This window comes from Palaemon carinicauda, chromosome 25, assembly GCF_036898095.1.
Source record: "Palaemon carinicauda isolate YSFRI2023 chromosome 25, ASM3689809v2, whole genome shotgun sequence".
NCBI classification, from domain to species: domain Eukaryota; kingdom Metazoa; phylum Arthropoda; class Malacostraca; order Decapoda; family Palaemonidae; genus Palaemon; species Palaemon carinicauda.
The window spans coordinates 53496992-53519005 of NC_090749.1; the positions used below are offsets into that span (position 1 = coordinate 53496992).

At 34.7% G+C, this 22014-nt stretch overlaps 1 protein-coding gene and 1 long non-coding RNA gene across 2 annotated transcripts in view; both read left to right on the plus strand.

The window, feature by feature from the left end:
• Nucleotides 1-22014, plus strand: part of LOC137619030 (uncharacterized) — a gene marked incomplete at its 5' end in the record, with an annotated part of 117374 nt that overhangs the window by 85517 nt on the left and 9843 nt on the right. Inside the window, 2 exons of the mRNA XM_068349229.1 lie at nt 21145-21260; nt 21621-21822. Coding sequence (XP_068205330.1) covers nt 21145-21260; nt 21621-21822 — 318 coding nt within the window. The remainder of the gene's footprint in view (nt 1-21144; nt 21261-21620; nt 21823-22014) is intronic.
• LOC137619232 (uncharacterized) lies at nt 4324-11987 on the plus strand. The gene is made up of 3 exons (XR_011039864.1): nt 4324-4455; nt 5685-5812; nt 11842-11987. It is a non-coding gene; the product is annotated as an uncharacterized lncRNA (long non-coding RNA).

The window sequence follows — 22014 nt, forward strand, 5'->3', positions numbered from 1 at the left end:
AACCCAGTAAGGGTGGCCCGGACTAGTTGAACATTGCTGATCCGGGCGATACACAAACTCTTTCACTATGTTAAGATATCCCCACTCATAATATATACAAGAATATATTTGAAAAAAAAAATTTAAGTATTAACAACAACAAAATTTTGTAATTATAAATTTTCATTTGGTTTTCTAACTGCCACTACTGGAATGCCCAAAGAAAATCTTGGGTAAAATTATAATAAATAAAAACCTTATTGATAAGTGGAATAATTTCTTTACTTCATTTAACATTACTAATATTCATTTAGCTTTTGGTGTGTTAATTATCTTGAATAAATAAACGAGAAGGTACTGAAATTACAAGGGGACATTTATTATTTTTCCTAATTCTTATTTTTATTCAGTTCCTCAGATCATTTTGATAGAATGAATATAGTAATACTACTAAAGCTATTGCCATTTCACCTGTTTTTCTATTTGCTTTTATCATTCATTGTAATATTATTAATATTGAAAATGACCGAAAATTTATGACATAATGATCAAAACATGTTTCCAGTCAACTTCCCCCTCTCTCTCTCTCTCTCGTTTCAGTGCGCAGTTCCACAATACATCGTTTTATCCTTCAAATACGTAAAGCAAGAGAACGAAAATTTTCGAACCAATGATCACTGATCAGCACCAACATTATTTGCCCTTTCATTACGGGCCTCTGATTGACATATCACTCAATATTTGTTTTTAACACTGAAATAGATTGTCAGAATCAATGCTGCTAAATCAGTGGGGCGTAAATGTGTAAATGAATAGCGATCTATTTGTTAAAACTTATCTCTGCAGAGCAGCTGCAAATAGGTTAGGCTCGTCTAGTCCCAGAATTGTCTCGCTTTTTTCATTTCCATTCATTATCGTTTGTAGTTGTATAAGTATTGTTCTTGGTAAGGTCTCGATAATGATGGTCATTTGGTCATTATTATTTTTTTATATTAAAACAAATGTTCTGTATATTCTTGGCTAAGGTTTTGTTGAGTTTTATTGTTTGGAGTTTGCTGTGTAATTTATAACTCAATTTATACTTATGTATTTTATTTATTTACGTTATTTGCTTTACTTTGCTATGCTTTACTTTAAGGGCTGTTTTCCTGATCCTATCACATATGGAAATCCTGTGTCCTGCAGTGCCCTGTTTGCTGTATAGAGTATTAGGTATTTAAGTGTATGACACATCGTATTCCACATTAATTGTCAAATGCACATTATGAAAGCATTTAGAAAATAAGGAAGTCTTCAGTTACCTCTTGAAAGTTCTAATATCTTCAGACTTCCAGATATTCAATGTGAGTTTCTATGGTCTTGGGGCCGCATATTTGAAAGCTCTAGAATCTACAGTAGACATAAATCTTGGATCCTGTAACTCGAAACCATCTGTAACTATTCTCGTGTTGATACGATTTATTGGCTGCACAATATATAGCAATTCTCTTAGATATTTTGGACGTCCGGTTCTGATAACATGATGGGTTACTGCACATATCTTAGAATCCATTCTAAGCAGGGAATACAGATAAGAGGATAAGGATATATTATCTAAGCAGGGAAAGACAGATAAGAGGATAAAGGATATATTATCTAAGCAGGGAAAGACATATAAGATGGTAAAGGATGTATTATCTAAGCAAGGAAAAACAGATACGAAGATAAAGGATATATTAGATAGCATCAGTATTTTCATATTAGCAAAGTTTGTAATCTGGTCGAACCAACTTTGTATTGGTTTCAGATGAAAGATTCAAATTCATCCACTATTATTTTTTCTTCCAACTTAATATAACTCAATATTTCTTGAGTGTTGTTAATTATACATTTTATTCATTCCAACCACCTTGCATTGGAGATTTCGATTTGAATTGTTTTATTATAAGTAGAAAAGTATTTTTATGGTAAGACATAGATGATTTTTTCTGTCCTAAGGAACCAAAATACATTTTCAGGATGAAATCATAGTATTCTTTATGAGCTTGCGTAAATTCTAGCTGTTTTTTTCTTGGCCAAATGGAATTCTTCGTGATATTTTTTCAGGTAGCCAATGCTGAAAAGGCTTCCGATGTTTTGATGTTAAAAACCAAGATCTCGTATTCCTTCTAAGATTGCAGGATCTTTATGAAAACTGCAAATATGGGGCAAATAATATGACCACCTCAGGCAAAATATGTAAAAAAAAAAATATATATATCTTAGCAAATTCGTTTAAAGGTTTAAAGGCCGATCATGAATGACAGAGGCAAGAGACTGACATTGCCCTATCAAACACGACAATGCAATAGAGAGTGAGCATATATACATATGATCAGCGCCCAAGCCCCTCTCCACCCAAGCTCGGACTGAGGAGGGCCAGGCAATGGCTGCTGATGACTCAGCAGATGGACATATAGGCTCTCCCAAAACCCTTATTCTTAGCTCACAGAGAACGGTGAGGTTGCAGTGATCAAAGGAACTAACGATTTTGAGCGGGACTCGAACCCCAGTCTGGTGTTCACCAGTCAGGGACGTTACTACATCGGCCACCACAACCCTGTCCTATATCTAATTCTTTCATCCGGAACTCTACAAGAGGGACTTTACAACTTTACAAGATTATTTTTTATTTTTTTGTTTGTTTTTTGTGTGAATATTTTATTTATATCTACTTTTTATCCTGCTCCCAGTTCTTTTCCATTTCAATGAACTATTATGAAAGGTCAGTTTGACCTTTCATAATAGCCTTTCCAGTCTCACCTTTACAATTTTATCATTCCCGAAAGTAATTTTCAAAGAGGATCCTATTATTCTACATATAAAAATATGCAGTCGACCTATCAGCACATTTTCACATCTAGCGTTTAATGCAAAAATCTCTATTAGCAAAAATAGGACTTTACCCTATATTCGCTATTTTTGTAATTTGCCTTTTTAGTCATACTTTACTCTTAGTGAAACAGGGACCAATATTATTCCTTTTGGATCATTCAGTCTTATCTTAATTTTTCTTGGTATAAATATAATTACTTGACTTGTTTATTCCAACCAGAAAGATGTGCTATTCCTGTTTTGAACTATTCTAACCATTTCTCTCTAAAAAAAAAATAAAAGACCGTCTCTCTCTCTCTCTCTCTCTCTCTCTCTCTCTCTCTCTCTCTCTCTCTCTCTCTCTCTCTAGGTCCCTGAGACGTTTGCTTCAATTCAGATAGGTTTTTTTTTTGAGTTTTGCCTCTTTTGAAATATCCATTAGACATGTTTGTCTTCCAAAAGGCATAGTTGACCCTGATCTCTCTTGAGAGATCCATCCTAGCTTCGATGGCTTTTTCAAAGTTGCATTTTCTGCTTTCTGAAAGGAAATATATCTTACTTTTTTATCAAGCAAAAAAAAATAATTTTAATAAATTTTCTATAAAAACTATTACTTTTTTCACCTTCCGGTAGTATAGTTGGTCATTTATCATATCCACAGAAGTCCATATAATCTCTCTCTCTCTCTCTCTCTCTCTCTCTCTCTCTCTCTCTCTCTCTCTCTCTAGAAATATCCATTTGGCCTATCTTTAAGACATACATTGATCTTAATTTATTCAAAGAAATCTGTTTGACCTTCATTTAACAAAGTCCGTTTGGGTCTGGGCTTGTTGTTGCAGACTGCCTGGCCCTTACTGCCAGGTACGGGCTCTTGCACACTTGCAGCCCGTAGGTATGGGTCTGTGGTCTCTTTAACTTAAGAAACCTGTTGGCCGTATACAGCCTTGGGAATTTAGAGTATTTCACGGCGCATTCCACAATTTATTGTCAAATCCAATTTATAGAAGCATTTGGAAAACAAAAAAGTCTTCAGTTTCATGTTAAAAGCCTTAATATCTCCTGTCATTGGGATTTTTAGTGGAAGCTTATTGTATTATCTTGGGACCACATGTTTGAAATCCTTAGAACCTACAGTAGACATATGTCTTGGTTCTAATCATTTGAAACTATTTGTAACTATTTTCATGTGTATAGGAAATATAGTAATTCTTTTGGATATTTTGGACTTTCTGTTCTGATAACTTGATGGGTTACTTCACATATTTTAAACTCAATTCTAGCTTTAATAGGCAGCTGGTATGATTCAATTTGTTTATCCAGATAGATAATTAGGTTTTCTTTCATTCAAAAAGACCTGTTTGACTTATCCAGAGCGATGTATATGAGTAGAAAGTTTACAATTTCTATCTGACCAATTTCAACATCAGTATAACATATACATTCGACTATTCCTTCCTATTGAGTGACTCAGATTTCCCATATTACCTTAACAGGGTCGACCTTTACACAGGCAAAACGAGATAACAAAAGGACGGAGTCTGACTCTTTTTGAGCTGCAGCATCAGGACTCTGGACTCTACACCTGCCTCGCCTCCAACACCGAAGGGGATGTAGAGAGCAATGTCGTTGCTCTCCACATAGATTGTGAGTATGAGAGAAAAATGTTAAAACCAATGAAGATATTTTAAATTCTTTTCCATATGTTTTGAAGTGCAAATTTGGGTCCTTGTACAGCTTGTATGTTTAGATTAAAAAAAGGTCTTTGAGGCAATGCACATATATTATGAGTAAAAGCCAATGAAGATTTTTAAAATTCGTTCCCTATGTTTTTTAGCATAAATTTGGGTCTGGTTGTATGTATAGATAAAATAGGTTTTAGAGACAATGCACATATATTGTGAGTATGAGAGGAAAATGTTATAGCCAATTAATATTTTTTTTAAATTTGATTCATATGTTTTTAAGTATAAATTTGGGTCTTTGTACTGGCTGTATGTATAGATAAAAAGAGGTCTTTGAGACAATGCACATAGATAGTATGAGCAGAAAGTTTTAATAGCAACGAAGATTTGGATTTTAAAGAGATTTGTTCATAGGCGTTTATAGTTAAATGTTGGTTTAATTTACTAGTTTGTATCAATATTTTTTTTTTAGATAATGCACATAAATTGTGAGTATTGGGGGAAAGTTTTATTGGTAATGAAGATTTTTTTTTCATTTTTTTCTATGGTTGATTTTATACTGATTGTATGTATAGATAAAAATCTTGTTTTGAGATAATGTTTTAGGCTTCTTTAGCAGTTTTACTAAAGTGTGATTTCTTGTTTTGATTACCTTTAAAGATTGAATGTTTTTTTTTTATGACAATGAACAAGGTTTTTTTTTCATTTTATAAGATTTGTTTATGAATAGCTAAAGTAATTAAATTCATTGTTTGTACGGACAGAACGAGGTTTTTCTTGAAAATTATTAATTTGGAGTATTGGTTTTCATATATATTTTAACTATAAATAGAGAAAGGTTTTCATCTTTTCATGGCAATGAAAAACTTCTCTTCGGATTTTCACCAAGTTTTAACAACATATAGGTATTACGCTCCGGAAGAATCCATTAAATTTTCAATATGATCCGGATCAAGATCGCGATTCTGGTTATAGTAGTTAATATTATACTGTAGCCTGCAATACATTCATTCACAATCAATTTATGAAAATGGGAAAGCTTGATCCGTATACTTGAGCAAAATGTTGACATTCTTCATTAATTGAGGTTTGAAATCTGTTTGCTCTTTCAACTTGTTTCCCATATAATTATTGCATCAAAAGATAACTCGGACAAATTATGAGCTTTTCATCTGATTAATGCATTTCCAGATGCCCCGGTCTGTGCTTGGAGAGGCGAGAGGGAGATTTTGGCAGCCGTGAACGAAAAGGTCAAGATGAACTGCTACATGAAGGCATCATCTTCCCACGTGACCTTTGACTGGACGACTTCGCATAAGGTGAGGTCATGTTTCTTTACTTGGTCGGTATGTAGTTGAAAGATTAAGGTAACATCCTTCGCGTCAGTCATCAAGGAAAAGGTCACACTCTATATGTCAAGTTTATACGGTAAGGTCACGCCTGGTTTTCCTAAGTCTGTATCAAGTTCTGCTCCAAATTTCAAGGGATTAAGTTAAAATTACTCCCATAAGAAAAATGTTTCATTGATATTTAGTTATAAGGGGAGGTGACACAATTTTGAGATCAGAAAGCAAAGTAATTGGGTACGGTCATAATCGACATTTCAGATCCAGAAATGGAGGTCACGCTAAATATCAAGATCATACCGTAACGCTACAATATATATTTAACGGTCTTAAGGTAAGGTCGCATTAATTTCAAGGTCATACTATTACATTATAGTTTATATCTAAGGGTCATACAGTGAGGTCACACTAAATTTCAAGGTCGTAATGTAGGGTTACAATTTATATGTGTGTCCTACGGTGAGCTACTAAATTTCAAAGTCACAATGTAAGGTTAAATTTTAAATATATTGGTCATATGATACTTGGGATCTACTAAAAGTCGGAAGGGAGGATATGAGGCTGAAGTTGAGAACAGGATGAAAGCAGCCTTGGGGAAGTGTATGGAGATAGCGGGAGTGGTAGATTATAAGAAAAGGCCAATCAAGCTAAAAGTCCAGATCCATATCACAGTAATAATAGTAGCGTTAATGTATGGATTGGAAACGAGGACTCTATAGGACAAAAAGAGGAAGTAAAAGTTTAGAAATAAGAGATGAGATTGCTAAGGGAAATCATGGGAATATCACTGCTTGAAAGATGGTAAAATGATGAACTAAGAAGAATGGCAGGTATAGTGATGGTTACAGAGGTGATGAGTGTCATGACTGAGACAGTGTAGGCATGTGTTGAGGATGGATGGTGGGGAGGGAGTTAGGGGGGCTTGGGACTTGGGAGTAACCTATTAGAGAGAGAAGATCGAGAGGGAGGCAGAGAATTAGATAGCTAGATAAAGTAAAGGATGATATGGAGAGAAGAGGTTTGGTGGAAGAGGGGGATGAATTTGATAGAAGGCATTGGATAGGACGCATCAGGCAACTGACACCTTAATGTAGGGATAACAGTGGTAAAGTTCAAATTGTAAGGTCACACCAAATTTGAAGATCCTAAGGTTAAATCCTACTTCTAACTCAGTCAAATTTTGAATATTAAGAGAAGAAATGATTGTAAGATCAGGTAATGCTGGGAATGTGAAGGTCATAATATTAAGCTACTCTATACGACCTCGTTCGTAAGTTCACTCCTGGTTTTCAGGTAATTAGCCAAGAACAGATTTAAAAAGATATGCCTTTTGCTGGCAATTGCATCTTAGCTGAAAACTTTTCCACGTATATTTTAAAACTTTTACCTTCCTGGATAAAAAGTTGCTTGCAAGTTATCAAGAGAAAAAAAATCTCAGAAACTCCCCTCATAAACTCGTGATCACTTTTAATAAGCAAAAGTTTCCACGCAATTTTTTTTTTCTCATTTATCTAATAGGTTCGGTTCGCTTTGAAAGGAGTCTCAAGTTTTTTATTCGTAGTTTTTCAGAGTAAAAATTTGGTTTCTTCGCGTAGACAAATGCATGGGTATGTTTATAAGGATAACAAAATATGAGTATAGTTACTTCTAAATTGCTATTTTCAATGTGTATGTATAAGAGTGCAATGCTAGAGGTCTGATAAAGGACAGTGGATGTAGGCAAGATTTTCTATGGATAAGAAAGTGAGTTGTAAATGGGATAAGGAATAATGGGAGTTTCCAGATAATATTGTACTGATTTGAGCAAGTGGAGAGAGGAACTGCAGAAGTCTCTAAGAGAATTTGAAAATTATGAGAAATTTGAGAATAAATGTAACCCAATGTAGGTTTTGATAGTTAATGGGAAAGAGTAATGTATGTTAAGACTGAAAGGTGTGATTCTTTTAAAAATCTTGGTGTAATTATAATTGTAAATGGTACATGTTCCTGTCGAATTCCGGACTCTGTTCCTAGACTTTAAATAAACCCATCTCCACTATGATAGCTGAATTGTGAGTTTCCAACACGCGACTTTTAATAAACTTATATCTCTCATGATAGTTCAGCTGGTACAGTCGTCGCAGGCTTGGTTTCAACTGAGTACCACGAGTTCGAATCTCTGTCCAGCCAGAAGCTATTACTATAGATAGATTCCAGTGGATATATAATCCCAAGGTAGAATTCGGTATTGACTGCCATTGTGGTTGATATTCGCACACACACACAGTTATACACACATATATATATATATATATATATATATATATATATATATATATATATATATATATATATATATATATATATATATATATATATATGTATGTATGTATGTATGTCTATCTATCTATCTATCTATATTTATATATATATATATATATATGAATATATATATACATATATATATATATATATATATATATATATATATATATATATATATATATATATATATATATATATATATATATATATATATATATATATATATATATGTATATATATATTCATATATATATATATATATATATATATATATAAATATACATATATACATATTATATATATATATATATATATATATATATATATATATACATATATATATATATATATATATATATATATATATATATATATATATAAATAGACATATATACATATTATATATATACTATATATATATATATATGTGTGTGTGTGTGTGTGTGTGTGTGTGCACGCATGCGTATGCATGCATATGTATATATACTGCACACACATAGTATACTGGCTTTACCCTCGTATGCTTTAACATAGAGAAACCCCAACATACAATTTCGTATTATTCAAGCCCTTCTCTTTTCACTCATATTTATATTTCCAGACAAGGGGTCTGCGTGCCTAAAGCATCTTACTCTGCTGAGGGAGATAAGAAGGGGTTACGAACATAAGGTGATTTACCTTATACCGACACCATATTTTCTCTTTCTTGCTTTTATGAAATAACCCTTTCGAAAAGTGAGCTATAATATTATACTCTCAATATTTCGAACAATGGAAGGTCATAGGTTAGGGGAAGAGATTGTATAGGAGAGAATTCAGAAGCTGGTCAGTAGAAGAAAGATCTGGTTTCCTCAGGTGTAAGTGATGGGAAACTTGTGATATTGGAAATCTTGTGTCATATGTTTTGGTAATGATCTCAAAAAGCTGAGACCAAAACGGATTTCATAGGTGAGAAATTACCCTAAGGATGAATGCGGAATTATAAAATCTTTAAAGGAATCTATTTCTGAATTTCTTGTAAAGAAAATAATTCAGAAAATCCTTTTTATAAATCAATAGGTTTCATTCTTATGAATAATGGCACTCTTATATGTTAGCTCCATTTAGGATATACAAATAAACGATGAGATATTTTGAGGCACTGGGAAAACAGAAGCTGTTAGAGAACTCCACTGAGTTAAGAATGAATATGACCGCTGTAACCCTGTAATATCATGTGACGTTTCTTTTAATTGTCTTATTTACCTCCATTTACATTTATACATAACAACAATAACAACAAATGCAACCGTGTCTAGTCTACTGTTGGACAAATACCTCAAACATATCTTTATTCACGTTTAGGGTTTGGCCAGTTTTCATTACCACACCGGCCAGTGTGGAATGGTGATGGTGGGAGACAGTTTTTTTTCTAATCTCTCACATCAAGTCAACCTAGCATTGGCAGCCCTGATGACTAGTACAGCTTTGCTGATTATGACGATACACAAACCCTTTAACCACGTTAAGGTATCCCCATTCAGAAAGGAATATTTATACACAGCTCTATGGAAATCACACAAAGCTTTAATATTCACTACCGCTAGAGAGTTATGGGGTCTTTTGACTGGCCAGACAGTACTACATTGGATCCTCCTCTCTGGTTACGGTTCATTTTCCCTTTGCCTACATACACACTGAATAGTCTGGCATATTCTTTACATATTCTCCTCTATCCTCATACACCTGACAACACAGATTACCAAACAATTCTTCATCACCCAAGGGGTTACTGCACTGTAATTGTTCAGTTCCACTTTCCTCTTGGTAAGGGTAGAAGAGACTCTTTAGCTATGGTAAGCAGCTCTTCTAGGAGAAGGACACTCCAAAATCAAACCACTGTTCTCTAGTCTTGGGTAGTGCCATAGCCTCTGTACCATGGCCTTTCACTGTCTTGGGTTAGAGTTCTCTTGCTTGAGGGTACACTCGAGCACACTCTCCTATCTTATTTCTCTTCCTCCTGTTTTGTTGAGGTTTTCATAGTTTATATAGGAGATATTTATTGTTGTTACTCTTCTTAGAATATTTTATTTTCCTTTTTTCCTTTCCGCACTGAGCTATTTTCCCTGTTGGAGCCCCTGGGCTTATAGCATACTGCTTTTCCAACTAGGGTTGTAGCTTAGTAAGTAATAATAATAATAATAATAATATTGAGGTAATTAACATTATTATTCGATAATTAACATTAGTACTTGAGATAAGGTTCTAGATATTTATTCCAAAGGCCGGGGTTTAAGACCAGAACCACCCAATTCCCTCACACTCCACAATTCATGACCTTTCAGAATTCCATTATAATATTATATTGTTACAGTTACAACCCAATTTCCAACAGTTCCTGTTACTTTTGACCTGGTTCCCTGCCACTATTTCAAAACTGATAATTTCTGATTCCTAGATGCTCTTCCCAAGAACACCTTTGTAAACACGGTAAAAGTTAGGTGCCGAGCATTAAAACTGTCGGGGTGACTGTTTTCCGTCCCCACACATTAATTCATAAGTTTCCCACCGGTAACATATAGCTTAGTACTGTATTTTTTTCAGTATTTGGTGGTAGTTTAGCGTAGTGTTCAATACCCGTAGTTTTTTATTTAGACCAGATAAATAGGAGGATATGCATTGCATATTTAAGTTTGAATTTCCTCATATATTTGCTGTTACCTCCTTTGCATAAGGATAAGGATAATTCTTCTACCATTGCTGAATGTATTAACGGTAGTGCTCTCCCCTATTCTGTCTTTATCACTTCGGTAATTGTTAATTTGCTTTTTCACTTTGCCCATTTCGTCCATTTTCAGTCTTGTTTTGGCAAGTTTTGTAATTCTGTCTTATGCTTTTGTTTCTTCAATTCTGTAGTTTGGTTGCTTTCTTCCCCCCTTCACAAAACACTATTCTGTCACTTAAGCAATGCTTATTTTTTTTTATTTATTCTTATTACTTTAGTAATACTCTCTGTAAACGTTTTTTTTTTTCAAATCATCTTCCTTATTCGATCTTTTTCTTCCTCCTCATCACTTCAAACGCTGACGTTTTGGTCTTATTACTTGGACACTTCACTATTTCTGTTAATTGCTTTGTCTTTATAATCGTGCCATCAGAAAAACCGTAATATAAAAGGGTTGAGAATGCCCACCCTGACCCTGGAGACCTTAGGCAATGGCATCAAGTAGGGACTATGGTGTACCTTTATTGTGCCTCAGAGTAGATGACGTCTTCTCTAAACCGTTTCACTTGACTCCCGCTGTATCTTTGCTATACTCAAAAACTGTAAATATACTTTAAAGGTTTAAAGGTCGCTCATGAATGGCAGAGGCAAGTGGCAGTGGCACTACCCTAGAGACTGACCATATATACATATGATCAGTGCCCAAGGCCCGACTTCATCCAAGTTGGGACCATGAAGGAGCAGGAAATGGCTGGTGATGACTCATCATTTAGATTTATAGGCTCTCTCAAAACTCCATATCCTTTGCTCAAAAGGATGATGAGATTGTAGACACTACAAGAAACTATCGAGCTTGAACGTGTTTCGAATCTACGTCCAGCAGTACGCCAGACATGGACGTTTCCAATAGCGTACCACAACACAGAAAATATATATAGATACACATTGTGTCTCTGGATAGTATGGATAGTAATGGTCCTTCTCTTCCGTACAGGAATCAGCCCTACGACACCAGGACAAAGGTCTGTCCTCAGAGGGTTGGGTAATGGCTGCTAACGTGTCTGGAAATGGGATGAACCAATGGGTCAAGAGATCCGCCACCAATGATGTTGGAGGGTCGTCCCATCCCTGCGTCTTCTCCATCTCTTGAGTCGGTGAGTTCAAATATAATAAATATAACAGATATTTGGTTTAATGCTTAGTCTATGCAAAGGGTCCTCGGGTATTCATCTTTGTTTATTTCTTTATTTTATGTTGTCTTTTTCATGATATACATTTTCTATCCAAATTTATCTTCACTGAACAAAACTTTGACAACTATTTTATAACTCTTATTCAGATGATTGATGTTGCCATATTAATTCACTTGTTTCCTTTATGTATTCTTGGAAAAGAAACAAAAGAAGTATAAATTGCAATTTATAAGTTATCCTGTGTGTTGACATATGTTCAATTTCCATGTATTGATTTTTGGTCGGGAAAAATATATTACTGAGGTCAAGTGTATTGGTTCTGTAAAGTTTCCTTCAGTGTCTTGTATATTTCTAAGCTCCCTTTATATTCAAGGTCTTCTTTCTAGTGTTTGAATTTAGCCTTTATTTTTATCTTTGTCCTTTATTTGATCTGTCATATATTCATATTCAGCTCTAACATACTTTTTCTTGTATAATAAAGTTTAAATTTTTTAATATCTTTGCTCTCTAGCCTCCCATCTATAACCTTTTCATAGAAGATTTCCCTATTTGTTCCATGATTGATGAAATACCTGTAAATTTATTTGCTTTTAATATTTTCCATTAATCCCCAATTTTTATCCCTGTATAATTTCTCTCTAGTGTGTCTTCAGATTTATTATATTTGTTCCATACAAATTTGATGGTATTTTAGTGCCCTTCCAAAATGTTTTCTTTGCGAGACTTTATTACTATTTTTTCTTTATACTTGCCATTGTTAGGTTTGCTGGTTTTGAGGCAATTTAAATCATTTCTATTTTCTTGCGTTTGGAATATACTCCTCTTACAATCCAGTTCAATGCCAAAATAGAATATATTTTGTACTACTCTATTGCCCTCTATACGACCAGAATATCTTTCCTTATTATATATATTAATGTTCCCCTTTTCTTGATATATTTCTAATGCCCAATGTGTCCCCAGTTTCCTTTAGGACCTGAATATAATATTTCGCACTTTCTATAGTTCCCTCTCTACCAAAAGCACAACGGTTCTGTCAATGCTAATTCTTATTTCAAAATGCTCCCTTTGTCATCTACCCTTTTCATTGCTCTTCATGGGACCATCTTACACAGTGATGTTCATCCTGTGCTTCTTGTCTTATTCCACTGGCAAATTCCATTTCTCGCAGACCCTCCACTAAATCAATATCTATTTTTTCGCGCTGCTTTATGCGAGATATCATTTATGATTTTTTGTGATCTCTACATTTTTTATAGCTTCCATCAATGTTATTATTGTATTATATTATCATTGATTTAGGTCTTTTTGACATGATATTGTGAAATGTTTTATTTCGTCTCCTCTAGTGAATCCTACTTTACGTTCATAATTTTTTTTCATGTCTTTTATAATTTCCTCTTTTTCTATCATTATGATTATTTGATATTAGAGCTTTTTCCATATATCTTTTTTTTTTATTTCCGATATTTTTTGTTGTTTAGTCTCCTCCAGTTATTATTATTATTATTATTATTATTATTATTATTATTATTATTATTATTATTATTATTATTTTTATTATTATTATTATTATTATTATTATTATTATTATTATTATTATTATTATTATTATTATTATTCAAGCTACAACCCTTATTGGAAAAGGAAGATGCAATTAGCTCAAGAGCTCCAACAGGGAAAAAATATCCCAGTGAGGATGAGAAACAAGGAAATAGATAAACGATATGAGAAGTAATGAGAAATTGAAATACTTTTTTAAAACATTACCAACATTAAAACAGATGATTCATATATAGACTATTAAAAGGCATTGGTTTTTCTTCTGTCGCTAATTCATTTTAGTAACATTTCTAAACTCGCTTCATTATTCCTCAGTTCGTTGTGAATCTCATGTTATGGGACATCAGGTTCTGTTGCTGTCTTTGCCTTTAGAGTAATAAAGTCCTTGAATTTACCTGCGGTAATTATTGTTTTTTCCAAACGTTTAATTTTTCATTTTTTTGTATTTTTTTTAATTGCTATCTTCATACGCTTCTGTTATCATATAGTTTGGCCGTTTCGTTTCCATATTCTATCCTGTTTTTCGTTTTTTGTTACGGTCTTATTTAATTTTCATGTTTGCTATATGTTTGTATGATATTTAATCATTCTTCTTTGCCTTCATTTTCAATTAGTCTCGTTCCTTTCTTATTGCAAAGACTTATTTCACTTTAGTTTTTTCTACGGTTTATTCAAGCAATTCCTTATTATAACACTATATTCTTGTTTCTTTTGCTTCTTATACTATTTTCTTTATTACAAAGACAGTAGTTTCATTCTTTATTAGCTATCGCAATTTTTCATTCCTTTTATCATATTTATTTTCCAATGATTCCTTCACTCTTCTTTCCCAGCGTTATCCCTGCATTAAGGGGTCGGTTGCCTGATGCGTCCTCTCCAGTGCTTTCTATCAAAGCCATTTTCTTCAACTAAAACCTCTTCTCTCCATATCATCCTTCACCTTATCTCTCCACCTAATTCTCTGCCTCTCTCTGGATCTTCATCCCCTGACAGGTTCCTCCGAAGCCTCTCATTGCTTCCTCACTCCCTCCCAAGCCATTCTCTCTCCCTCCCAAGCCCTCCTCACTCCCTCCTAGGCCCTCCTCACTCCCTCCCAAGTCCTCTTCACTCCCTCCCAAGCCCTCCTCACTCCCTCCTAGGCCATCCTCACTCCCTCCCAAGCCATCCTCATTTCCTCCCAGGCCATCCTCACTCCCTCCCAAGCCCTCCTAACTCCCTCCCAAGCCCTCCTCTCTCCCTCCAAAGCCCTCCTCACTCCCTCCCAGGCCCTCCTCACTCCCTCCTAGGCCCTCCTCACTCCCTCCCAAGTCCTCTTCACTCCCTCCCAAGCCCTCCTCACTCCCTCCTAGGCCATCCTCACTCCCTCCCAAGCCATCCTCATTTCCTCCCAGGCCATCCTCACTCCCTCCCAAGCCCTCCTAACTCCCTCCCAAGCCCTCCTCTCTCCCTCCAAAGCCCTCCTCACTCCCTCCCAAGCCCTCCTCACTCCCTCCTAGGCCCTCCTCACTCCCTCCCAAGTCCTCTTCACTCCCTCCCAAGCCCTCCTCACTCCCTCCTAGGCCATCCTCACTCCCTCCCAAGCCATCCTCATTTCCTCCCAGGCCATCCTCACTCCCTCCCAAGCCCTCCTAACTCCCTCCCAAGCCCTCCTCTCTCCCTCCAAAGCCCTCCTCACTCCCTCCCAGGCCCTCCTCACTCCCTCCTAGGCCCTCCTCACTCCCTCTCAGGCCCTCCTCACTCCCTCCCAAGTCCTCTTCACTCTCTCCCAAGCCCTCCTCTCTCCCTCCCAAGCCCTCCTCACTCCCTCCCAAGCCCTCCTCACTCCCTCCCAGGCCATCCTCATTTCCTCCCAGGCCATCCTCATTTCCTCCCAGGCCATCCTCACTCCCTCCCAAGCCCTCCTCTCTCCCTCCCAAGCCCTCCTCACTCCCTCCCAGGCCATCCTCACTCCCTCCCAGGCCATCCTCACTCCCTCCCAAGCCCTCCTCATTTCCTCCCAGGCCATCCTCACTCCCTCCCAAGCCCTCCTCACTCCCTCCCAAGCCCTCCTCACTCCCTCCTATGCCCTCCTCACTCCCTCGTAGGCCATCCCCACTCCCTCTCAAGTCCTCCTCACTCCCTCTCAAACCCTCCTCACTCCGTTCCAGGCCATCCTCACTCCCTCCCAGGCCATCCTCACTCCCTCCCAAGCCATCCTCATTTCCTCCCAGGCCATCCTCACTCCCTCCTAGGCCCTCCTCACTCCCTCCTATGCCCTCCTCACTCCCTCCTAGGCCATCCCCACTCCCTCTCAAGTCCTCATCACTCCCTCCCAAGCCCGCTTCACTCCCTACCAAGCCATTCTCACTCCCTCCCAGGCCCTCTTCACTCCCAAGCCATCTTCACTCGCTCCCAGGCCCTCCTCATTCCCTCCCAAGTCCTTCTCACACCTCCAATGTTTCCCTTTTCCTGAAGAGGCTTTTTCGGTACTTTCTTCACCAGTCACACACAGATGTTCCTGTACTACTTTCAGAAGTACTCTTCACTCGTAAACTTTCGTCAATCTCTCTTCTGTAGTTTTTTTTTTCTACTTTATTAGATATATTCCTTGTGATCTGTCTTTGTTTCTTTTTGTTATTATTATTTCTTCTACTCTCCTATTGCTTCCAAATATCTTCATTTGATATTTCCTTCTTCCTTTGTTAGAATGTTCGTTGTACTTGAGATTGATCCGAAATATTAACAAATGACAGGCAAATTATCTATTCGTTCTCTGTTGCCATCTTTCATAAAGTGTAAACCCTTACATAATTAACGCCAGTATTCAGTCAAGGTATTAAAGTATTCAGTGATCGTTCATCCACCCTATGATTATTTCTCCCCTAATTTCTATCCAAATTTTTATATCCTAAAAACCCTACTTACTTTTACATTTACTCTCATTAATATTGCGACTTATTTTTTACATTCCATTGTTAGAATATAAATCTCACGGTTTTGTCCCTATTTCTGTCATTCATTATTCCATGCTGAAGGTTGGATTAATGTCAATTTGAAATGTAATATTATGCAAAAAACATTTAAGACATAATTTTGCATTCACTTCTATCTGTTTTATTTCTCTTTAGCTGTTTTGTTTCTTGTATTGAATGAAGACATCATCTTGGCTAATTCTTTAGATATTCCTTATCTATCTCTCCCTCGTCTCAGCTTGAATTAAACCTGCGTGAGACAACTGCAGGTGTAATAATTGCTCAGTGATTCAATTTTGTTCCAATAATGACTTTTTCTAGGGAACTGGTACTTCTTAAGGACAAAGTCAAGTAGTTATTCTAATCTGAAAAGTGTTCAATGCACAACACTTTATATTCCAGCCATGTATATATTTTCATCAATGACAGTAAAGGAAGAAAAAAGAACTAGTACTTCCTGTATGCCCGATTAGAGCGAGTTGATGCTGTATTAATCCGTTTATGATTATCACTCTTCGGGAAATAACTCCCTATTTCAAAGGGATGTAATCTCGTTATTGTTTATCGATCATTATGTCTCTCTCTCTCTCTCTCTCTCTCTCTCTCTCTCTCTCTCTCTCTCTCTCTCTCTCTCTCTCTCTCTCTCTCTCTCTCTCTCTCAGTATATCTATATGTACAGTATATATATATATATATATATATATATATATATATATATATATATATATATATATATATATATATATATATATATATATACTATACACACGTACATATATAAATACATACATGCATACACACATACATACATACACACACACATACATATATATATATATATGTATATATATATATATATATATATATATATATATATATATATATACATTTATATTTATTTATATATATATATATATTTATATATATATATATATATATATATATATATATATATATATATATATATATATATACTGTATACATAAACATATATACATGAACAAAAACATACATACATATATACATACAGACATACATATATATATATATATATATATATATATATATATATATATATATATATATATATATATATATATATATATATATATGTGTGTGTGTGTGTGTGTGTGTGTGTGTGCGCGTGTGTGTGTGTGTATACCTATGTTTTATTTATACTTATTTATTACTCTTTCTCGCTCAGATTTTATAATTTATTCTTCTCAGTCAGAAAACTGTCACTGCAATTATTATTGCTACACACCTGTATGCCAACATCAAAATAAGGTTAATCCTCTAAAAGACTTTTTATGATTTAAACTTGTAGGTTACATAAGATGTATGTTTTATGGATTCTCTTTCTAGAGGTATAGTTGGTACAGTTGGAGACAGAAATTCCTGGCATACCTCGCTCTGAGAAGTGCACCCTGACACACACTTACTGCGCGACGAGTACCTAAACAGATACTGCAGGGAGAGATAGCAGAAGTGGTGGGCGGGGATAATCACTGAGACGCAAGTTGTACCAGAAATTCCTGTGTCCAACTGTACATGTTAGGAAAGGCCAGGGCTACGACAGTAAAATATAATCCTGTGGTAAATCAGGGTCTTATGTGAATGTATAATTTCAGACGAACGTAATATTCATCATACATCTCTTATACATTTTTTCATTGGTTAGTACTTAAAAAGAGGACATTTGCTGGACATTTCTTGTTTATGAGTTGATATATTTAACTTCTGCTGATTTTTTTTCTGCAAATGAGTATGGCGACAGTATTGCTAATAGTTTTGATATGGAAGTTGATTTGATAATTGTGATAATTAAACTATTGGCCCACATCTAGGCTTAATTGATCTAAATTCCTTAACCATGTGGAACCTGTAATAGCAAATAATAATAATAATAATAATAATAATAATAATAATAATAATAATAATAATAATAATAATAATAATAATAATAACAATGTCATAAGATTGAGCCAAATTCGTTAATAGTTAATAAACATATAATAGTAATATATATAACAGTTTCGGAGTTTTATAGCTTACAGTGTAATTAATAATAGTTATTAGCAGTTGAATAACAATGCTGAATAGTATCTGGATGCAAACAAAGGCACTGATACCAACTGACACAGTAATAGCATGGTTACTTGCATGTAATTTAGTATCTACTTTTATGACAAGTTTTATGTAAACAAACATACGTCAGACAGACTAGCGCCATCTGTGGATGTTGGGGCTTACTGATTCTGGCGAATTTTAACAAAAGTTTGATGTTCCTGTCTTCCTTATTGACTTTGCAGTACCATAGAAAAATATTTAATGATAAAGTTAGATATCTTTAACCTATGCTTCTTTAATCGTCGTAAAATTAACGGCCATTGGCGAGACACAATTCTTCTATTGAATTGTAAAGTCTTCCTTTATCATTTCTTCTTAGAATCATACAATAATCATTTAGTGTGAAAAGGAGAACTATTAAATATTGATGATGATTTAAAAAATATGCACGATAATATAATTTATTTAAAGGATGTTTATGAAGTAATCCATCTGGGAAATAGAATAATTTACGTGATAAATTTTGTAGAGATTGTATTTTTTGTTGAGGTCCTGTAGAGAGTAGGGTTCCCCTGTTGTAGAGAACCATAAAAACAACAGTCAAAGTAAAGTAAGTAATGTATTACTAACATTAAACAGTTGTATTTTAACACAGCGTGTGTTGAGATAAAAAATATATATACACAAAGGAAGATTGATCACTAAAAACTAATTTCAAATCATAATTCACATCTCTTCCAACTACAGATCCAATCATCGAAGCAAGAGCAATCATGACATTTTATTTCGTAAAGCCAAAATGAGCAATAATTTTGAACGGAAAATGTGTATTTGTTTCGTAACTCGGGAAGCAAAGTCGTAAAACTGTCATACTCCATAAAGCCCATTCGTGAATAACGAAAACCTTGGCGTCGTTGTTCGAGGCACAAGCAAATTAATCTGCTTGATGCATCCTTGGCGATGCACATAAGGCGTGATTTTTTTTCTCCTTTTATTTCCGGTTACGGCAACTCTTATTTGCTCCTTAGTTTTGCTGTTATGAAAACAGTTATGGCCCATAACTGCCTGAGTGGGAAATAACTAAATTCTGTGTGACTTGATGTCTGATTGAAACGTTTTATGCATGAGGTATTGTTGCCGCTACAAGTTCTCTGTTCTTCAATGGATATTTCACAAGTGTTTGTTGTTATTACTCGAGTTGAGAATTCTCTCTTGTTCTCTCTCTGATCGAACAAGGATTCCTTAAACATGGGAAGATTTTAGCGAAAGATGTGCTTTTGGTTTTTATTTGCCTGGAATAACATGACAAAACTTCCTCAGCTATTTCATAGTAATTATGAACTCATCCCTTAAAAACAATTACAAATATATGATTCAAGACATCCTTAGGAAATGAGCAGGTTTACAATAATCCTTTTCGTGGATAAAGTTTAAATCATCCCTTGAAAACTTTCTGAGATAATGGTAAAAGTTTAATATTCCTTGAAAATGGGATGGTTAGAAGTATCCATTGGGAAAATATACGTTATTTGGACCATTTCCTCTGTGTTCATTCGATGCTTTGTGTCAGCGCTCTCCAACTACTTCTGTCCCACATATCTCGTCCTTTCTAACGCATAAGTCATTTGCTTTTCCATCTGAACTTTGGCCATCCTCTAACTCCATTCATCTCCTTGTTCGTGACCCTTTTACAAACATGGTCCTCATCAATTCTCATAACATGACCTGGCCACAGTACTTGCTTTGACGCTTCCTCCACTTAGGCTGTTCCTGTTATAAAATCATTTCTGATCCTATCTTTCTCGTGACTCCACACACATCTCAACATCTTCATTTCTGCCACTTTCATTTGTGTTTCTATTGCTTTTCTTATTACAGTACTCATAATTCGGCCCCATGTACCTCTGCCATTCCAACTATAGCCTACTTTCCTTTATCTTTCGTTATATATATATATATATATATATATATATATATATATATATATATATATATATATATATATATATATATATATCAATTTATATGTGTGTGTGTATTATATACATATACATGTATATATATATATATATATATATATATATATATATATATATATATATATATATATATATATATATATATATATATGTGTGTGTGTGTGTGTGTGTGTGTGTGTGTGTATGTAATTTTTTATTTATATATTATTTCCTTACTACAATGTATGCATAGTTGTATATATATATATATATATATATATATATATATATATATATATATATATATATATATATACATATATATATATATATATATATATATATATATATATATATATATATATATATAGATATATATATATATATATATATATATATATATATATATATATACAGTATATATATATATATATATATATATATATATATATATATATATATATATATATATATATATATATATATATATGTGTGTGTGTGTGTGTGTGTTTGTGTGTTTGTGTGTGTATATTTTTATTTATATAATATTCCCTTACTACAGAGCCTCCAAGTCAGCTGGTGGGATGTGCCTACCACGAAGTGACCACCGATTCTGCCGCAGTGACTTGCTCAGCCGGATCAACCTCAGAGAAACTGACTCCCACGTATCATATCGAGGTATTATTTCAAATAAGCTCATTACAAATGAGGAAGTAGATAAGTCAATTTCATGATTACTGTCCATAGTGGGAGATTTGCTAAGCACCCTTTCAATTTGTCCTTGTAGACTCGTGATTCATGCTGGCATGGGCCTTAATAGCCGAAGAATAGTAGTAGTAGAAAATACTATTATTAATCGCTAGAATATGGTGGATGGTATCAAAATGCAGTAGTAGTAAAAATGTTATTAATAGAAGAGGAAGGCAGATGATGAATATAAAACTAGCAATGGTGTTAATGGAATACTACTGGTGAAATTTAAGGTTAAAACAAACATACATAGATTATATGCACCATAAACTTCTTCTCCTTCTTCAGGTACGTGAAGGCAACACCGTTATCCTGACGAAGAACAGCTCAAAGCCTCGCTTCAATTTGAGCACCCTTTCCCCTGGGAGAGATTACGTCCTGGCCATGTACGCCAGCCACCAAAAAGGGCGTGGAAAAGAGACCACCTTGCTTTTGAGAACGCCCACACCAAAGGCGGAGGAAGTCGCCCCTGAGAGGGTCTCAATAAATTGTAAGTTTCATTTAAAAGGTTAACCTAGATTCAAAGTTTATGGATATGTTTGAACATCATCATCCAAAGACTACTTCAGTAGTCTGGTTTTAAAGTTTTCTATAATTTTTCAGCTTGATGAAAGTTACTTATAATGCACTGGTTTTTAAAGATTATTTTCCGTTTTTATTTTTCCAGAATTTACTATTGTGT